Source organism: Orcinus orca, chromosome 17 (assembly GCF_937001465.1).
Source record: "Orcinus orca chromosome 17, mOrcOrc1.1, whole genome shotgun sequence".
In the NCBI taxonomy this organism is placed as follows: Eukaryota; Metazoa; Chordata; class Mammalia; order Artiodactyla; family Delphinidae; genus Orcinus; species Orcinus orca.
Window position 1 is genome coordinate 20480530 of NC_064575.1, and position 20042 is coordinate 20500571.

At 40.8% G+C, this 20042-nt stretch overlaps 1 protein-coding gene across 4 annotated transcripts; it reads right to left on the bottom strand.

Moving 5' to 3' along the window:
• Positions 1-4012: 4012 nt before the first annotated feature.
• PEX2 (peroxisomal biogenesis factor 2) lies at positions 4013-20009 on the bottom strand. Of its 4 annotated transcripts, none has more exons than XM_049700441.1 (4): positions 19860-19987; positions 9108-9262; positions 5684-5777; positions 4013-5521 (listed from the first exon to the last, which is right to left on the bottom strand). In XM_049700441.1, exons 2-4 carry the CDS (start codon positions 9144-9146, stop codon positions 4587-4589), a joined length of 1068 nt encoding a protein of 355 aa, XP_049556398.1. In that variant the 5' UTR covers positions 9147-9262; positions 19860-19987; the 3' UTR covers positions 4013-4586. The 4 variants fall into 4 exon arrangements, with proteins under 4 accessions (XP_049556398.1, XP_049556399.1, XP_012392487.2 ...); XM_049700442.1 differs by lacking the exon at positions 9108-9262 and adding an exon at positions 17535-17565 and having other exon boundaries at positions 19860-19985; XM_012537033.3 differs by lacking the exon at positions 9108-9262 and having other exon boundaries at positions 19860-20009.
• Positions 20010-20042: the final 33 nt, after the last annotated feature.

The window sequence follows — 20042 nt, forward strand, 5'->3', positions numbered from 1 at the left end:
AAATTTTTTCTATGGTATTTAAAACATTGCGTTAATTAAATAGCTCTACCATTTTATTTATTTCCCTTTTGTTGAACATTTGTGTTGTTTCACATCTTTATTATGAATAGTGCTATACTGAACATCATTTCAATAAATCTGTATCTAAAATCTTATCGTTTCCTTGAAATAGATTCTTAAGGTCAATGGATATAAACATGTCCACATGTCCACATCCATCTGATTTTAAAATCAGCTTTACTTCCATAGATTTATGTTTTATTGGTTCTGGGATTTCAGCATGAACCAAACCTGTTAATGAGAAGAAGTTACTTTACTGCTAATGAGAAGGAAAGAGAACTACCCATTCAATACTGTACTCCCTGGCCTCAGAAGTGACTTGGTTTAACCTCATTTGACTTGTTTTAATTGCCAGAATAACAACTCAAGACAGGATTCCATGAAGACCCTTGTATAAAATTGTATTTACTTTTTTTTTTAATGACATTTTAAAAACCATACACTTTTTCTTGAAAACATCGAGAGAAAATAAGACCAGTTAAATATCGAGAGAAAATTACGACCTGGAAACATAAAGGCCTATTCTGTCTTGTTACATAATGTACATACTCTTTGAAGGAAAAAAAAAAAAAACAAACATATACGAGAAATACTTGCCAAATTACTTGTGGTGATGAGTACAAATGTACACTACACACTAATTTTGGCTGCAGGGAACCCTGGAACATCAGTCCTATAGACAATATGGCCTATTGGTTTGGCTAAAAAGTCTGTTTGGAATTGTTCTGTTGCTGAAAACATCTTTTCTTAATAGAGTAACACTTCACTTACTGAGCGCTGTTAGGAAAAACAGCTTCCAAAGGAATCAAGGTTTTGCCTTTGAGTGCCAGCACATTTTGAAGGCTTCCTCAAATACAGCAATGTTAATGTCACTGCCTCCTTAACCAAATGATACAGATTGTAAAGTACTTTTATTGATGATCCGAGGTCATTTTTTTAAGCCACAATTACTATTCAGTTATTCCTCAGAGTCCGTGTGTCCCTACTTTAAATGTTACCAGATTAGGGTTTTTAAATTCTTTTTTTCCATTGATACCACGTTTTCTATTATTTCTTGTTACTATAAACATGCTTGCTTTTTACCAGTGTTCTCTATCTCTCGTCTGTTATTTTTCATCTGTTGGTGAAAGTTCATTAGAAATCTATTCAAAATAAAGCAGCCCCTAATGGGAACTCAAAGAACTACGCCATGGGTAGAGCTTTGGTGCATGAAATCTATGAAAATTGGTTTGAATTTCTCAAGGCTTTGCTGGCCTTGGCCATTTCAGATAGTGATGCCAGTAATGTACCACAAACCTAAAAGAAATCATAAGAATCGTGGCTTGTATCTACTGATTATTTGCTGTAGCCTTTGAACTGGTTTTCTTGCTCTCATAACTCTTCACACATTATCACTGTGATCCTTTAAAAGAATGTAAGTTTGATGTCATTTCTCTGTTTAAAACCTTCCGGTGGTTTCCTCATCCTTAGAATAAATTCGGGTATCTTTTCACCCTGGCCTGCAAGGGCCGGCCCCGGATCCCCTTATCTCACTGCCTCATTTCCCACCTCTCTTGCTCGCTCTGATTTCTTGCTGTTCTTTGAACAGGTGATGGTCGCTCACCTGAGACCTTGGGCACTTGCCATTTTCTTATCCTGGCACCCCTTCTCTGCTTGGCTCTCTCCCTCTTTTCATTCAGATCTCTTCAAATTTCAGCTCCTCAGAGAGGATTTCCAGGAGCATGTAATTCAATACAGCGTCCCTTGTCACTCTCCATTCCCTTAGCCTGTTTTATTTCCTTCAGCGTACTTCTCACATCTGAAATGATCTTACAACATGTGTTTATTGTCTATCACCCCTCCAAGAATGTAAACTCCATGAAAGCCAGGGGTTTTGTTTTATTCATGAACACATCTCTGAGTACAGAAGAAGAATGCCTGTAGGGGCTCAAGAGATAATTTTTGAAAGAATGATGTTATTTAATTCCCATTACAGTCCTAACAGGTTGACATTACTGAATGCCCATTTCATAGGTTGAGCAAACTGAAACTCAGAGAAGTTAAATAAACCTGTCCGTACCCCACAGCCGCTAAGTACTGAAGGTGGGGGAGCTGGGAACAGGGGAGTGGGTCATGCCTTGTGTTCGCTTGGAGGGATGTATTTTAGATACGATCACTGAAGCCACTTGGATACACTAAATACACAAGTAGCAAACCTGACTTGAGAACAAGTTGCACGGGAGAGAAAAGAAAAATGTTAGTGTGGAAGTTCTTGTTTTCTCAAAGGGGGACACTCAGGGATGAACGTTAATGTAGCTAAATGCGACCCAGTTGTCGTGAACTTTGGGCCCTGAGGCTGCTGGGGGGTGGGAACAGAAGCACCAGGGTTCAGGTAAGTCTCCTGGCAGCCACAGGGCAGCAGGGACTAGATAGAGTCTGAGGCTGCCACAGCAGCTTGGCCAGCAGGCCTGCGTCTCTGAGGGGAGGTGAAGCTCCCTGAGGCAGCACTAAGTGTACACCCACTGATGAGAAGGTGAATGCCAGCTGCCCTTAATGTGCTCTGTGCCAAATATCCTTAAAAGCAGGGAAAACAAAAGAAGGGAAACTATAAAGAAAAAAGACAGAGAGATGGGAGCGGTTGTGATACCCACTGGGGTAGCCACCGGCTCCTCCTTTGAGGATGGCCCTGTGGCCTCACTGTGGTGAGTCAGGTCCGCAGGCTGCCTCAGCTCTCAGTTCCTTCAGGGTCCGCCCTGGGTGCAGAGCTGCCAGGCCTGAGGTCGTGCCCTCCCCTGAGGCCACATCCACTGTCTGAGAGGTGGAGGTCAAAGGCCTGACTACTCTGGCCCTGCCTAGGACATCCTGAAAGACAAAATGCTCCAGAGATCTCCTCAGGGTTGGCCGAGGCTGGCAGGCCTGGCTTACAGTTGTTTCCTCTGCTATTCCTGCTTCTTCACCATTTCCTTTCACAGGCGTGGATCCCTAATCACTATCTTGTATTGATACTTCTAACCCTTTTCGACATCTGTTTCTGCAGAACCCAACCTGTGATGTTAGGTTTGATCGCTGGCTAACAAGATGTCTCTTGGTACACTGGAACCCAGAGGCAGCCTCTGGCTATCCAATGATGAGCAGAACAGCCACAGTCTCTGACCTCATGGGGGGTTATCACTTAGTGGCGGTGGCAGATGTTAAATGAAAAAAGAAAAAAAAAATTGTACTAAGTGCCATTAGGGTCTGTAGAGAAGAAGAAAACCCTATAATATTGACAACCGTTAGTTAGCGTAGGTGTGTTGTGTTTTCATGTTAAAATTATGACAATGTGGGCACCTACTCAGAATTCGCTATCAAAATAACACCATAACAAAATTGCTGGTAGAACAAAATCTTGTTAACTTTATTTCATCCTTTCAAATCTGCAGTCTCAGACGACCATTTACTTATAATGTCCTTATCAAAGTAGATCACTGGTAAAATAAAGACTCCGGGATATAGAAGGCAAAGGGAGATTCTAGTTGGGATCTACTGCTTTCCCCTTTCTGGTGGCCACCATTCTCCTAAGAACACCTGTGGTGAACTGCTTCCTGTCCTGCTTTAGGTGCATGGGGTGTTCGTGAGGGTATGTCACCCACATTTGAATGATCGGGAGCAGTACTTCTCCATCCTGGTTTAGGAATGTGCACATAATCTCAGGCTGACCAATAGCTGTGAGCTCCTGGACTTTGCCAGAACTATTAGGCAAGAAGCTCTCAGGCCAGTGGGATCAGAAAGCTGGTAAAACGGAAGTCTTGAGCTTCTGGTGGCCGTCGTTTGGCCTGAGAACGAAGCTGACTGAATCCTTTAAAAGCTGGCTTCAGAGAAAAACTTAAAATTACAATTGACACATCAGATCTGAAAGTTTAAAACAACAGGTCTTACTATTGTCATTTTATGATGTTATGGTGTCATTTCTGAAAATAAATGCCCACTCATCTCAGAGTCACCACAATCTTTTATTTTTAGAGTCTAACCTCTTTCCAGGAAGTAGCAGAATGAAGGAGCATTCTTAGTGGTCATTTGATAAAAACTATCCATTATTCTTTTTTTTTTTTTTTTTTTTTTTTGCGGTATGCGGGCCTCTCACTGTTGTGGCCTCTTCCGTTGTGGACCACAGGCTCCGGACACGCAGGCTCAGCGGCCACAGCTCACGGGCCCAGCCGCTCCACGGCACGTGGGATCCTCCCGGACCAGGGCACGAACCCGCGTCCCCTGCATCAGCAGGCAGACTCCCAACCACTGTGCCACCAGGGAAGCCCTATCCATTATTCTTGACATTAAAAATTAAATGCAATGATTAAAAAAAATAATATGTTACCATTTATATCATATGTTTAGAATCATGCGGTTTCCAGTGTGAGCAGAATTTAGTCGTGCCTGGAAAGGAACAGAGTGACAGTGGCTGAGAAGCACATGTCCTCATAAGACATACCTAAATAGTATGCTTAGGATGATTCATGCTAAGGATTTAGACAAAATACAGTTCTCCTCAGAGGAAACAATTTTAGCTTCTAAAGGGCATTCACTTCTGTCATCTCGATTCCTGATTTCAGTGGTTGCAGGCTGTGGACCTCTGTGCCGCACTTAGGACAAGCAAAGGACGCATCAAATAAGAAGCTACTCTTCACACAGTAGTAACAGAAAACATGCTCGCAGCCTATGGTGTGAGGCATGGTGGGCCACTCCCCACACAGAGAACACTGTCTGCCGCTGGTGGCCAGCGTGCTGTCACCGCTTGGAGCTCTGCTCAGAGGGATACACCATGAAGAGAGCTTGGCTTTCAACTTCTGGATACTGACAAGTGGTAAGAGGAAAATCAGAAACTCGGCAAAGCTGTGCCAGAGGAGTTCTCTATTCATGTACTCAAAGCCTACTTCTCGGACATTTTGGGGCCTGCAAAACACAGAACGGATGCCCAGCAGACGCTCGGTCAAAGTTGCGAACTTGCCCCTTTGGAGGAAAATCAAGAAATTAATCAACCTGCCCAGCTTCAAAAGTCCAACCACGAGATTCATGCACTGCTTGGCTTTCCTGAAGGATGCTACGTGACGGTTTCGAAACAAATCGTAGCATCGTTCTTCTAACCACTTCCCACCGATTGTACAGACGGCATACCACAGCTTTTGATTTTCGCTCAGTGGCTGGTATCTCAGGTTTGGGGAAAAATCGTTCTTGTACTGAATATTCAAAACTGACTGTCCCACGGTGGCATTTTTAGAGTAGATGGTGAATCTCCATAAGAAAAGCCACAAGAATGCTTTCACCTCTGGTTCAAAGCGGGCTAACAGCCCTGGCTTAAATCCATGAAAGCACTGAGTAAACTGGGACCAAACGAGTTGCTCCAGGGCCTTGTTTAGTTCAAGTGCATCCAACTGGCTTATTCTTAGCACTCTGTCTGTCCGCTTCATATTCTCATCTCTGGAAGCCATCCCTTCTCTAAAGGTCTCTAGGAAAAAGTACAATTAGAAACCATCATCAAACAGTTGCAATCTTGTACTATCTTCTCGACTTACACTTGGAAAACTGTGACACACAAATGACACAGGACACAGAGGAGATGGGCTTTCAGTAGCATCAAAGCAGCACAGTAAACTTAGTCACTTCTTACTTAGAACTTCTTCCTCTTTCTTCTCTCTCTCTCCTCCCTCTCTTCTTTCCTTTCTTCTCCTATCTTTTCTTTCCATTCTTTTTTTCTGGCCCTCCTAATCAAAGGAATAACAAGTTTTAGCACGTTGCATCTTTTTTCCACAAACTTTCCCCTAGGTAGTCCTCCTGGGTCAGATATTTTAAAGGGAGATGATAAAATCCTGAGGCTAACAGCCATGAGGCTGAATAATAACATGACCTATTAAATACACGAACTTAATAAATACAATGAACTATGTGGAACGTTGCAATGGATGGTAACTCAAGACCTCAGTTTAATTTCCAGCACTTCTACTGACTCCGAAGGAATATTTTCAACAAGTCATTTAATGTGTCTCAAGAACATTTTACATTTGTAAAGGAAGTTAGGAGAAAACAAAGTTAACCAGTAAGTATTTATTATTCTAGCACACACTCATAGAAAATAAATAGTAGCACAAAGCAACATGAATGCAGCAATGTCATTATTAAGGTGCACATACAGTTTTCTACGAAAAAGAAACTATGATGTAAAAATAGACACTGAGATCATTTCATAAAAACACTAAGGAAACAAATAGGTGCTATAGGGATAAAAATCTTTTAAAATGCAATAGAAACAAGCTGATTAATGGTTAGCTGGGTATGACTGACTCATTCAAAATGCATTTATTAAATGCCTATTTTGTGCAAATCAATGAGATTAAACCACCCAGCAGCTACTGTTGTTAAGGAGTTTAGAGATTCTACATTTTACTTTAGGTATTTTACATTTTATTAATGAACTGGAAAATCCAATATATGACAAGAAATCTCTTTAAATTTAGTTTCTAAAACAGGCCCTCAACACACAGAGCTGGATCATGATCTCTGGGCCGTCAAAAGGCCTTTGCAAGGCCCGAGGCACTAAGGGAACACTGAGCTACAGATGGAGGCAGGGATCCCCGTGAAGTTCACTCTCACCAACTGTGCAGCAATTGTGACCTTGGTCAAGTCATTTCACCATGCCTCTGCTTTGGTTTCTTCACTTACAAAACTAAGGACCGGAGACAAAATGACCTCTAAAGTTCTTTCAAATTCTATTATAATTTTTTACAAAATTATACAAAAACAAACAAAAATAACTACTAAATAATAGGTGGTTTAGTGCTGTTTTCTTCTCAAACCAGATCCATGACAGGAATGCTTCTCACTGATAAATAGGGTGGGTGATCTCAACTTTTTCCCCCTTCCTGCAGCTCCCTCAAGACTTGACTTGGCAGCCTATAAGCTACAACAGTGCGGATTTTGGCTGCAAGTTCTGTGCAATCCTTGCCTCACACTAGCCAGGAGCTACAGGAAAGAAAGAAGGGGATTAGGACAGAGTGCCCTTTCTTCTCTGTTTTTCTAATCCATTCAAGACTCTATCCCCTCCCAGCCTTTTCCTCATTCTGGCTGCTCTCAGCTCCCCGCTGGATGACATCTAATTGGTCTATCTTACCTTTTGCGTCCTTCAGTGCATTTCCCACACGGCAATCCTTCTAAAACACAAGCCTCCCTAAACCTACCCCCAGGCTGCTTTCCTTCCTAATGCTTCAACCTCTAGTCACAAAGTGGCCCCCTCTCTTGTTCGCTAGTGGACATTTGCTGTCTGTTCCCGTCACCTGGAACAGTCTGTTCCCATTCTTTAACTGAAAAACTCACATGAGACTAAGTTTTTAAGTACTAGCTTAGGGACCACTTCTTTCTGACCCTCCAAATATGAGTTACCTGCCTCTCTAGCTGTTCCTTTAGCACCCTGTCCTTCCTCTTTCTTGGCCTTTATGTATTTACTGTTCGTAAACTACTTTTTTTTTTTTTTTTCCTGTACGTGGGTCTCTCACTGTTGTGGCCTCTCCCGTTGTGGAGCACAGGCTCCGGATGCACAGGCTCAGTGGCCATTGGCTCACGGCCCAGCCGCTCCGTGGCATGTGGGATCTTCCCGGACCGGGGCATGAACCTGTGTCCCCTGCATCGGCAGGCGGACTCTCAACCACTGCACCACCAGGGAAGCCCCGTAAACTACTTTTGAACTATTTCCTCCACTAGAGGATAAGCCCTGTTGCGAAGATTCAGTCTTGTCACAGCTGAATCTTAGCAACTAGCGCAGTGCCTGATACACAGACCGCCTCCTGCAAATACTAGATGAGTGGAGTAGTGAACACAAAAGTCTAGGGTGGGTGAAGGGTAGAAAATACAAATTCCCATCCAAAAACCTTTAAAACTATTTCAAGTTACCATATCCAGACTGTTGATTACTACTTCTTTCAACATGTTTCTTGTGCATCTGCTGTTTCCCAATGAATGTGTCAGAGCCAGTGATAAAATGGGAGAACAGACAGTCTCAACCCTTGCAGAGATTATAATCTAGTGAGTGGGAGGAGGGGGAAAGGAAGAGTGTGCTGCACAAAATAACACTCAGGCAATTACAATAAGGTGTGATAGGTGATGTGCAAGGGGAACTTCAGAACATTTTGCTTGCACCTAGACCTCAGAAGGCCCAAGAAGGCTTTGGGGGGAGGCAAGATCTCTGCAGCTACCTGAAGGATCAGCAGTGTCAGGCAGATACAAGAAGATAAGAAAACCACTCCAACAGAGGGAACGCTAGATGCCAAGGACAGGAGGGGTCAGGACAAAAGATCAGGCTGGAAAGGAAAGCAAAAGACGGACGCTAAAGGCTCTAAAAGCCGGGTTGAGAAGGCTGCATTTTATCAAGAAGGTAATGGGGGAGCCACTGAATGGCTGTAAGCAAAGAACTAATCATTGCATTTTAGACAGCTTGTTCTGGCCACATGGAGAATGGATCAGAGGCTGAAAGACTGGAGGCAGAGAGACCAATTAAGATGACTGTTAACATGATTTAGTGAGAAACTAATGATGGTCTAAATTAGAAAGGTATCAATGGGGATGGAGAAAAGCAGGTACCTTTGAAAGCTTGGAGGTGGAAGAATGGACATGACTTAGTGAGAAGTAAGCCAAGAATAACTGACTTGAGTAATGAAGTGGATGGTAGTCCAATTCTCTGAAATGGGAAACACATGCAGAGATATAGATTTGAAGGGAAAGATAATAAATCTGTGGAGTTTTAGAGATCTGAGGCTCCTGTGAGACAGCTAAGTGGAAAAGCTCAGTAGGCAGTTATGGGGATATGACAGAGAAAATCTGGGTGGAGATTTTGAGTGTGAGCCCCCTCTCCTGGGACCGATCTATTTTAAATTTACTTGATCTATTTAAATGCTACGATCAGGAAGGCAGTGGTCTAAAGATAGGTAGATCTTGTCCATTTACAGCACATTCGACTTTCTTTGTAACAACATCATCTTATTCTCATGATTTCCTACTCCAGCTACTGTGGCATTTCATGGGTTATGTTCACTGCTAACACAAACCTTTGGCCTTTCAATCTTTCTCTGCTGGGGTCTTCGCATCACACTCCTGTAGTCTCTCTCTGTGCTTCTAGTCTAGCGCTCTTCAAACCTCGGCACTCATGTGGAGGCCTTGTTAGATTGCGTCCCTCAGTTCCAGATTTTCTGATTCAGTAGGCCTGGAGTGGGAGCCAAGAATTTGCATTTCTAGCAAGTTCCCAGGTGATGTTGCAAATTACTGGGCTAGTCCATTTCCAAGCTGAATTCATAATTTTGTGGTCATATCTATCACCCATACAGCTCAATGCTGCATGCTGGTCTTCCCACTCATTTCTGCTTGGTTTTCATTCCTAGATCTACAGAGGTTCTTACAAATCTTCACTGATTCAGGCTTTCTCTTTCTGCTATTAAGTAGTCCTTGTGAGACTGAGACCATTCACAGATTCCACAATTTCTATGAACATCAATACATCCTAGCCCTGCCAGATGCCTGGGATGCAAAGATAAAGTCTTGTCCTGGCTCTCACTTTAAAGACTCCTACCAAGGTCTGCACAAGGGAAGCAGGCAAGGTGATGGACAAGTCAGGCATTAGCGAAGGTAGATGGTATTGCAAGGTTCTCAAAGACACTCCATAAATCTTAAAACTATCTCAATAGAAAAGAATCCCAAAATTTATGTAAAAAATCATCAGTGATTATTTTTCTCACTTTCTTCTGCAGTTTACAAATCTTCTCTAATTAACATAACATTTATGTAATTAAGAAAAGAAAAAACTAAAACATTATTTGAAAAACCTCATAAGCAAACCAAACTCTATAAAGTTATTTATTCTTATTTACCAAATCATGTCTTTTTTACCTCATTATAGCCCCTGGGATAAAGTACAAACTTCTTAGACCTAACCTAGCTCAATTCTGTCTCCATCTCTGTAACCATATAACCCATTATTCACCAAAGAACCTTTAATTGCAGACTATCCTTCGGTCCTGCCTTTGTACCTTTTCTCATGTACCTAAAACACTTACCTTCCCCAGCAACTCCTCCTACCGCCCTCAACCATCTGCCCTTCACATTCCAACCCAGTTACAACATTTTCCACGAAACCTTCATAATTACCTCCAACTCCCATTGTCAGCATTTTTAACTCTGACAACAATTGTCCGTGTCACATGCTTGAGCCCTCAACTCTTTGTACTGTGATTTCAGTAGTGTGAATACATCTTCTTTCCTTAACTTGACCATAAACTAGTTAAGGGAAAGTGCCTCATACTTGCTTCTCAAAGTGCTTGCCACCCACAAAGTGACTTTGATACCTAACTCAGTTTTCCTCATGCAAAATTCTATAAATCCTTCAGGATAGGCGGGAATACGGTATATGCAACTCTTCTACTGTAACAGTATCAACAACTCGGCGTCTTCCCCAGGTTTCGTATTCTGTGGTCAGCAAGATAGGGGAAACTCTCTTATTTGTAAAAGTACTCCTGAAAAAGCTCGGATCATACTGGACATCGACATCAAGTCCAACACTACCAGTCCCCTCCCCTCACCCCTTCCCTGCCCCCAACTTAAACTGGATGGATTGCTATTCTTCTCAGTTGAGGGTCAGATGAGAAGGATGGCTTGTGTTAGAGCACCAGTTGTGCCAATTTATGTATCTTCAGATATTAGAGTCACAATCAGTTCTTAGTAATCTTATAGAATTTACCACAAAGACAGGCACACAGTAGTTGCTTAGTAAAGATTTGCTGATCCCATATGCAGTGGAATGAGTAGTTTGGTAGTGAATCTGTACTGACTGAACATTGCTGAGAGCATCTAGATGAACTGGAGGTTGAGGGGACCTATCTCTTCTCAGGTCCCTTACTTGTATGTAGGGAGAAACTGCTCAGAGAGAGTGGCTTCTCAGAGGAATCATCTATTTCAACTCCCTCATTTCTGGAGGAATCATACTGACGGACATTTAGTAAAGACAGGAATTTTTAATGGCTGCCAGAAAAGAAGACTTAACACACTCTCTAACCAATCCAGTATTTAACAATCCTTATTATCAAAAAATTCTTTCTTATCCCTTCTGTTACAGTTTAACATTTTTTTTTCTTTCCTTTTCTTCGCCCCAGGCCTGGCCTCAGGGTAGATTAAGAACATCTGGGCTCTATCTCCTCCCTACAGAAGACTCTTTACTGGAGCAGAAGACTATTATTAACTACTCTTTGGCCTTTGCTCTTCCAGATAAATAATTTGTTTCTGTTTTTTTTTTGTTTTAGATTTTGGTTTCCAACATTTTAGTCATTTTTGTGACTTCTTTTAGTTGTAAACATAGAACAGACACTGTCCATTATGCACCATAGTTTGTTAAAGTAGAATAGCCTTCCTATTGCTCTATATTCTTATCTGGCAACTGTGACAGAGTAGAAAGACCAGATTTAAAATCAGATGGACTTGGACTCAAGTTCCAGCTTGGTCATTTAGTTGCTATGTAATCTTAAAAAAGTCATTAGCATCAGATTCTTCTAGAAGTTGGAAATGAACCACCACCTGACAATGTTGGTGAGATTAAAGCAGATAATGTTATGAAAGTGGTTTGGAAACAGGAAAGCAGTATTGTTACTGTACTATTGCTACTCTGGTTAGGGATGAGCATAAGAAGAAAAAGACTCGGTGGATTTTACCAAATCTTATTTGAAAAGACTGAAATCTTCATTATTACTCATCTAATACCTCAGTCGACCTGTGGTAAAAGAATGTTTTTTTCCCCAGGAAATACTGACTACACCATTAAAACATAATTGGGGCAGCTACACAGTGAACCTGATGGCACCTTGATGTGGGCATGTGTGGGGGCCGGACGGGAAGGGGAGAGACATGGTCCAGTGGAACTCATCACACCCTTCACTTGCATCTTATCTGAGAGGAGATGTTGGGGTGGGAATCCCGAGAGAACGGGGGTGGGTGCCAGCATGACCTGCTCTCTGGGCTGTTTCACCCACATCCACGTGGCTGTGCCTTTTGATCCGGAAGCAGAGAAACCTCCAGAATGCACACCGATAGCACCTGACTCTACGGTGCTTCGCTGAACAGGGCCTGATACAGGCAGTCCAAGACGGGCATCCAACCTTGGTTCCTCACCAACACACCCCATTCAGTTCCTCCCCCCCCGCCCCCCGCTGCCTTCTGGCAGGTCAGTTATTCTAGAATACTGGCTTTAGAGAAGGGCAGTGCTCAAGAGCAGAAGAAACTGATGAAATCGAAATAACTAGAAGTTCCATTCATCTGATTATAGAAATTCTTCCTTCCACTGTCCATACAATAATATTTGCCCATAATGGGTATAGAGCACAGAAAAATGCCATAAGTGCCGTAAAATCACATAAAGTTATTCTCAGTCTAATGTAAGAAGTTGGTGTTTCAGTGAATTCGAATTCTCTGACAAATGGCTACTCAATTTAACCAATATTTATGGAGTGCCGACAAAATGCTGGGCATTCTCCTAGGTACCAGAGATTCGGTCCAAATAGTTAAGTCTCAGTTAACTTCTTTTTAGTCAAGCATTTCTAAAGAAATAGGATGCTATGGTAATCAAGACTAGCCATTGATCTCTGAAGCAAAGAATGGATCTCAAAATAGGAAAACACTATAAAGGGTCACAAAACTCCCCGGGGCAGAAAAGAGAAAAATTGCATATGGTGTTGTGCAAACTCCAGAAATATGCAAGCACTGACACTGGCCATGGTCTATCTGGGAAACACAGGGATGGGTTCCAACAGGAGCTGCGTCCTTCGTTATTTAATTCCCATCAATGTCTTTGCACTTGTTAGGAAATAAAGAAAAAAGTCGCCTGCTGTGACCAGAGCTTAAGGGCTTGGCAGGAGAGACTGGCTGAAGAGTCAACACCCTGCAAAAAGACCCTGTTTTAAGGAAATTGCATTGATTTTGTAGCCATGAGTAATCACTGAAGAGAAGAGACATAACAGGATATAAATTTTAAAAGATTAATCTGATGGTGGAGTTCAAGAAGTTGAAGAAAAGGAAAACTGCAATTCTGGAAGACCAGTTACAGGACTTTTTTTTTTTTTTTTTTTTCTTTTTGTGCGGTACACGGGCCTCTCACTGTTGTGGCCCCTCCCGTTGCGGAGCGCAGGCTCAGCGGCCATGGCTCATGGGCTCAGCCACTCCGCGGCATGTGGGATCTTCCCGGACCGGGGCACGAACCCGTGTTCCCTGCATCGGCAGGCGGACTCTCAACCACTGCGCCACCAGGGAAGCCCCAGTTACAGGACTTCTGCAACCTTTCAAGGGCCTTAACTAAGGTGCTTATTAATAACTTTCTGAACAAGTCACAGTAATTTAACTTGCTTCACTGACAACTATGAAAATAAAAAAGATTACAGTGTCCTCACATTTTTGAATGAAAAATCCCCAACTCTTCTGGTAAACCAATGCTTTCCTGACTCTGTTACATTGATTGCTAACCCCACCCAACTATTGGTCAGTCTACTTCTACCTTCAAGAGTTTAAGTATTAAAAATCCCATATTATTGGTTCTTGTAGGTTAGCATCTAATTTCACAAAAGTAGGCTCAAACTTGAATAGTTAAAAAAAATACAAGCTAATCTTTTTTCAAAAAAGTTGGGATTGTTTTGAATTGAAACAAACACCATCAGATTTAATTCAAATTGATTTTTCCAGAAGGCCAAAATCAGGTGATGCTTTTTCCTACTCTGCCGTGAAATCTCATTCTTTTAATACACAATCCTATCAACCTCTTCCTCCCCACTCCCCATTTCCCAAACTATACTAAGTTAAGATTCTAAAAAGTTAACCCAGGGGGAAACATGTACGGCCATGCAAAGAGACTTATACAATAATTAATTAGCATAATTGGCACTAAATAAATTAGTGTTTAGTGAAGGATGCTATGTTAAGGGTATGTGAAAAAGAGGCTTAAGGCAAAAATCAAGACCAGATAAAAAGTATAGCACCTACGAGGGTTAGTGTCATTAACTTGTCACACAAATATGTTTAAGACAAAATGATCTAGCGCTAAAAACTATTAAAAAGGTCTCCTGCTGGTATTTTATCACTAGACAGGTCACACTGCTTTTCTTTCACAGAGAAAAAAACAACTGAAAATTCGTTTACTAAGAGCAGCGATATATAACCTTATCCCTTAAATAACTCAGGCTTTCTTTTTAAGCTTTTCATTCCCCAAATAAAACTCTGTCATCTATATTGCATTCCAAAACCAAAACAAATGACTGTATCTCACTAAAGAGGGAAGCAGCATTTTTCAGGATGTATTCCAGAGCTTTTATTGAGTATAGTACAAATTATGAATGAATATATTTTATTTAAAAATATGCTATTGACAGAAATCTATCAATAATAATGTGGGTATTGTCAAGGGCCTGTCAATATTAATGTAATTATGATTAAGGGGATAACATGGATTTTTACCTATAATACCAAGTAACATCTCCTACATTACTGCTATCAATATACACATTATTATTGACCTGTTCCGAGATGCTCAGTACTAGATGTATTACCATTAGGCATGTTTGTCAATGCATACTGCCGACAAAAATTTTACACTTAAATTTACAGTCCTGTAAACTTTGTCAGCAGAAACATGTGATTCCCACGTAATCGCTAAGGTTTCAAACCCATCCATATGCACCCCCGCTCCCTGCCAGACTATCCTTTTCTAGATCCACAATAATCAACTAATTTTTAGTATAACAATGTTGCTACCACACTATCCTAAAGGTTCTAGTAATCAAAATGGAAGAGACCGTTTTTGCCTTTTAGGTTTTAAAAAAAAATTTTAATCAGCATTTCATATTAGGAGGTTATATGAAAAAAGTTCTATAACCCGAGATCTTAAGCTTTGAACCTATACCCTACTATTTTATTTCCTTTGTGTAGTCAGATAGATTTACTGTCCATTGTATTGAAATCAATACTAATAAATGGGACATGCATCAAAGAGAGATTTAACAGGACACTGATTCCCAGAACACATTTCAAACATGAGCAAAAGAGAAAAAGCTATGGCTGGGACCCATTAGAACACAGTGACCTCTGGCACTGTGAACAGGCCTAGAAATCAACAACTGTAAGTTCAAATCCCACTTCTGCCACAGGCTTGCTAAGTGACTTGTCACTGCTCTTTTGTTCCTCTCTTTCATCAAATATGAACTAAGTCTCAATAGTTTACAGATATCTGATGATACAAATCCCAATTGTTCTCATTTGGATACAGACAAGACATGCAGAATTTCAAAATTCCCTTATGGACACTAGATCTCTGAATTACTCTTAACTTAAATGCAACCCTCATCAATTTCCAAATATAATTTTTCTTTTTGGGGGTGCTAGTGAGTACGCAACAAAATGTCTTTAAAATATATCTGGAAGGATAAAGTTCCAAATAGTATACATTTCTCAAAAAGACGAACAATGGTAAGTAACTTGCCCTAGCAGAGGGGAAATACTCTTTTTATTTGGAGACAGTTGGGAATTCAACTCAAAGACTACAGTCTTCAAGACTATAATTAGTCTTACACAATTGAGCACCTTACCTATTTCACTTATGGTTATTTACTCAAGTATCTACAAGTAACACAAAATACTTTTTTTAAAACCTGAGAACAGAATTGCCCATTACTTCGGCCTCACTTCACAAATACATTTTTAAGAAGACAGCACGGCACTCATCATCTTTTCTTTCAGAAAGTTGATACTTCTGAGTCTTTGAGAAAGAAAGCACATTGTGGAAATAAAGAGCAGATGTCTGAGTGAACGTGGGGGAGGGGAGTTAAACTGCTTCTGATTAGTTCTGTATTCTAGCCCAGGTTTACCAACAGGCTGTGTGACTCTGGGCAAGTCATTTTACCACACTGTGCTCGTCAGCAGTTAAAAAAAAAAAAAAAAAAAGCACTGTAAAAAGTCTACCTATCTAGAATCCTTATAGGATTTTAGGAAACCTTGGAAGAGGAAGAGAAAAAAATAAAAGAACAGTCATATCCAACTGCAGAAATGGTTCATGTCGAACATGAGTTTGGAAAAGGCTAGAGAAAGCGGAGAAATCAGAACGGTGGTACCCATGAGACAGACTCAATACTCGTGGAAAAAAGTAGCGAAGCCTGATGGAAGAGAAACCCAACCAATCTGTGAGTTTACAACTGCAGTAAACCTGTACCACTTACTTTCTGGTTATGAAGTGCTAATAAGCAACGACCACAGCTAAGTGTCCTTTGCAAAATTAAATATTAAATCATTTAATCCTTACAATATTATGAAAGAGGTTCTTTCAGTATTTGTGTTTTAAATCAAGGAAACTGAGGCACAGAGAGATGAGCTGGCTTGTATGAAAATCACACAGGCAGAAGTGGTGGGGCCATGCTCTGTACCAGCATCCTCTATGGACAAGGTGATGATGGACCTAAAAGATGAACATAAACACTTCAGTATGGCACTGCAGGACATGCAGATGGGGCTATTTTAAGTGGCTAAGTACTAAGAGATGAAGATTGCAGGCATGAACTACAGCAAAAATTGCAATCAAAGGATGAACAAAGAGCAACTACATGAAACTTACAGACCAAATAGATCTTTAAGTACTCTATAAATCTGAAAAAAAACCTGAGGATATAATTGCCTAAGAAGAGAATTCTGACTTTAAGATTATTGGAACACAGGTTTAATTGCACATTTTATGGCACTTGAGAGAATGTGAGAAGAGCCATGAAGGAACAGAGGTATTAGCAATGGAAAAGGAGGAAGTACCATGGGATACATACTGTGTATGAGGCACCAGACATTTTCTTTACAGTTCTTTACCTCATTTAATCCTCATAACACGGTAAATATTAAGCCCATTTTAAGAAGTAAAAAATTAAGAGAAGACTGACAACCTGTTTAAGGTCAAGCTGGTGCTTAGTAAATCTCTGGTAAACACTAGAGAAATGGTGGAACACACAAAAGGAAGTTAGTAGTATGAGTATTTGGTAAGCCTGGATCAAATTCAATCCCACAGAGCTCAAAACAGAATTTTTCCCTCATGACCTTTCTGAACACCAGCCTGCCAGTCAAGCTCTCAGGACCGTAGACAGGAAGAAATTCAAGGAATCTGGTAAAGCTGCCCGAGTTGCCTGGGATGCACCTCATCTCCTTTCCCTGTCTTTCTGTGTGGTCAGAGAACCATTCAAAGAGACTCAATATCAAATCTGAACCAAAGGAATACGGGGGTGAAAAAAGGAGGTGCAAACATTCATTTAACTATTATGAACATACACCATACACAAGGTAGAGGCAATGCCAACTCACCTGCCTGACACGGGAAAGGAATGGATATACATAATCAAAACAGAATTACTCCAGAGCTCTTGGTTTTCATGTTTTTATAATAAGAAGAAAGAAAAGAAAACTGGGATGAAATTTTATCTCACCTTATTGACAGGCAGGTAAGAAGGAAGAGCTCTGGAAAATAAAATGAAACAAGATAAAAAGCAATGTAGAAAAGGGCATTTTGATTCCAAGGTGGGAAAAGGTTGGGAAGTTAACAGCCCACAATGGGAAGTACAGAGGGTGCTAGACATCCTCTTCCCTGCTTCCATGTCCACATCCAGAAATCACAGCGATGGCACTTGCAGTGCCAGGATTACAGATGTGGGGCAAGTGCGGGCAGTTTGGGGCTTTCCTCCTGAGGTTTCTTCCACCTTCCAAAGGAACTGAGGAGGAACATGGAATGTTTAGAAACTGTTGTCATTTCACAGTGAAGAGAAAAAAGGGAAAGTCCAATTTGCTTCTACGTTGTCCAACCCAGATAATCAAGGGAGGGGAAAAAAAAAAAAAAGAGGCAGTGATTCAGAGCAGAACTTTTGTCCAGAAATAAAGATTGTGCATACTGCATACCTTTTCCTGTGCTAGAGGAACCGGAGCATGGTGGAGTGCAAGAGGCAAAGAAACTTAAAATATACTTGATGCTGTGAGGAAAACATGGGGCCAGGCCTTGGAAATTGACTAGTAACGTGACGTTAGGTAACACTGCTAACATCTTTATGGTTCAGCTACCAAAAATGGAAAATGGAAAACATCTGCCTTCCCTATTGCAAAGACTACTATGAGCTTCAAATATAAGCAAAAATTTTATGGCTAAAATTTTAAAAAGTAGGGGGAAAAGAGAAAAGGAAGTACGACTCTGATCAAAAAGAAAGAAACTTAAAATTTGTATCTATTAAATAAGGTTGAATATAGACAGGTTTGTGGCTTTTGGTAATGAATTAACTGTGAACATATACACTTTATTGTTTAAAAAACTGTAATAATCAAAGGAATGCACCTTGAACACAAATGAAAAATTAACCAAAGAAACAAAATTTTAATGCTAGAAGGAAACAGATCATCTAGTCTAAAATATGAATTTAATCTTCCTAACGGGATCCTGTTTTTCAAGCAGAACAGAAAAAATAGCTGTTCTTATAAAATACTGCTGAGGGTCTGCTTGTTTCATCTCTCCTCTGCATGGCTCCAGTAAATTTCTACAGAAGTCCTCCTATGGAACAGTTTTAAAACCACAGATTGAGGTGCTACTCCTAATTTCTAAAAATGAGGAGAATAAGGCTAAGAGGTAGACCTGGTCAGGAGTTGAACTCAATTCTCCTGATTTAGTCTAGCATGTTCTCTACTATGTCCTGTTACTTCTATTTTCTTTGCTTTTTTTTTTTCTAAGGAAAAAAATAAGGGGTTCTCCTTTTAACTTGTAAATAATTCCTAATTCCACTCTTTCTTTTCTTCCAAATCTCTTTATGGCCCAAAACCATTCAACTCTAATCTTTCTGGATACAAGTAATGGATAATATGGGCAAGATCAGGGAGAAGATAAAGTGAAAAAGAAAAAGGAAGCGTCAGCCATCCCAAGATTATTCTGTTCAGGCTTAACTAAAGGTAACTCATCATGGGAAGGTATTTAGACGACAAACTGTGGTGTGGATGGAACCTCAGCCTCCCTGTAATTGCTTGAAACTGTCCAGGTATATAGTGTTCCAGGGACATCATAGAATACAGACGTGTTGTGAACGGTCAACAACTTGGTCTGATTCTGTGAACAGCCCTTTCACTAAATGTAGTATTTTTGGAAAATGGGACCTAAAGAAATAAGTAAACAAACAATGAGTTTTAATTAAAGGCCTCAGAAGAACAATGATTTTTACATTCTATCTCTTACCAGAAATCAATGTTAAACATAACACGCTCATCGCAAGCAATTTTCTAAGAAAATTCTCAATAACTTTTTCTCCCCAAGAAAATTAAAACTGCTTTTGAGTTCATAGTCTTTCAGAAATGTTGGAAACTTAAGCATACTCAACTTTTTTGGTACCAAACATAACATTTTACATGAACCATCAGATATTAAAGTTTTGACCCTGAATAATTCTTAAGCCGTTCGTAACAGTTAAATCTCACCACCGCCAAGTGCGGGGAAAAGATTTCCAAGTGCGTGTCTAGAAAGTCACTTCGCAGAATGCAAAGGAGCTCAAGTCTAGCTGTGTTTCTTTTTTTCTTTTTAATGGTGCGATCCTAAGACTATTTTTAGGAGTTTACGTTTGTCTCACTGCCTTTCCCCAAATCAGATTGTGACTGCCTCTTCCAGGAAGACAATACAACAGGGAAACAAGTAAAAGGCGACAATTACAAGGTCGTGAAACTCCACGCCCTCCCAGCTGTAAGCAAGACCTCAGGTCCGCACTCCGGCTCTCTCGGGCGACACTGACCTTAGGAGTCTGCGAAACGCCCCGCTCCAAGTAACTGTTCCTGAAACATTCTTTGGGAAGCTTGGCTTTTCCTAGCAGAACCTGGGCTCTCCAAGCTTCCGGAACTCGCGGGTTTACGTAGTGACGCAGCACCCGGAAGTGCCTGAAAAAAAGGGGAAACTAAACCAACGAGAACCACGCTTT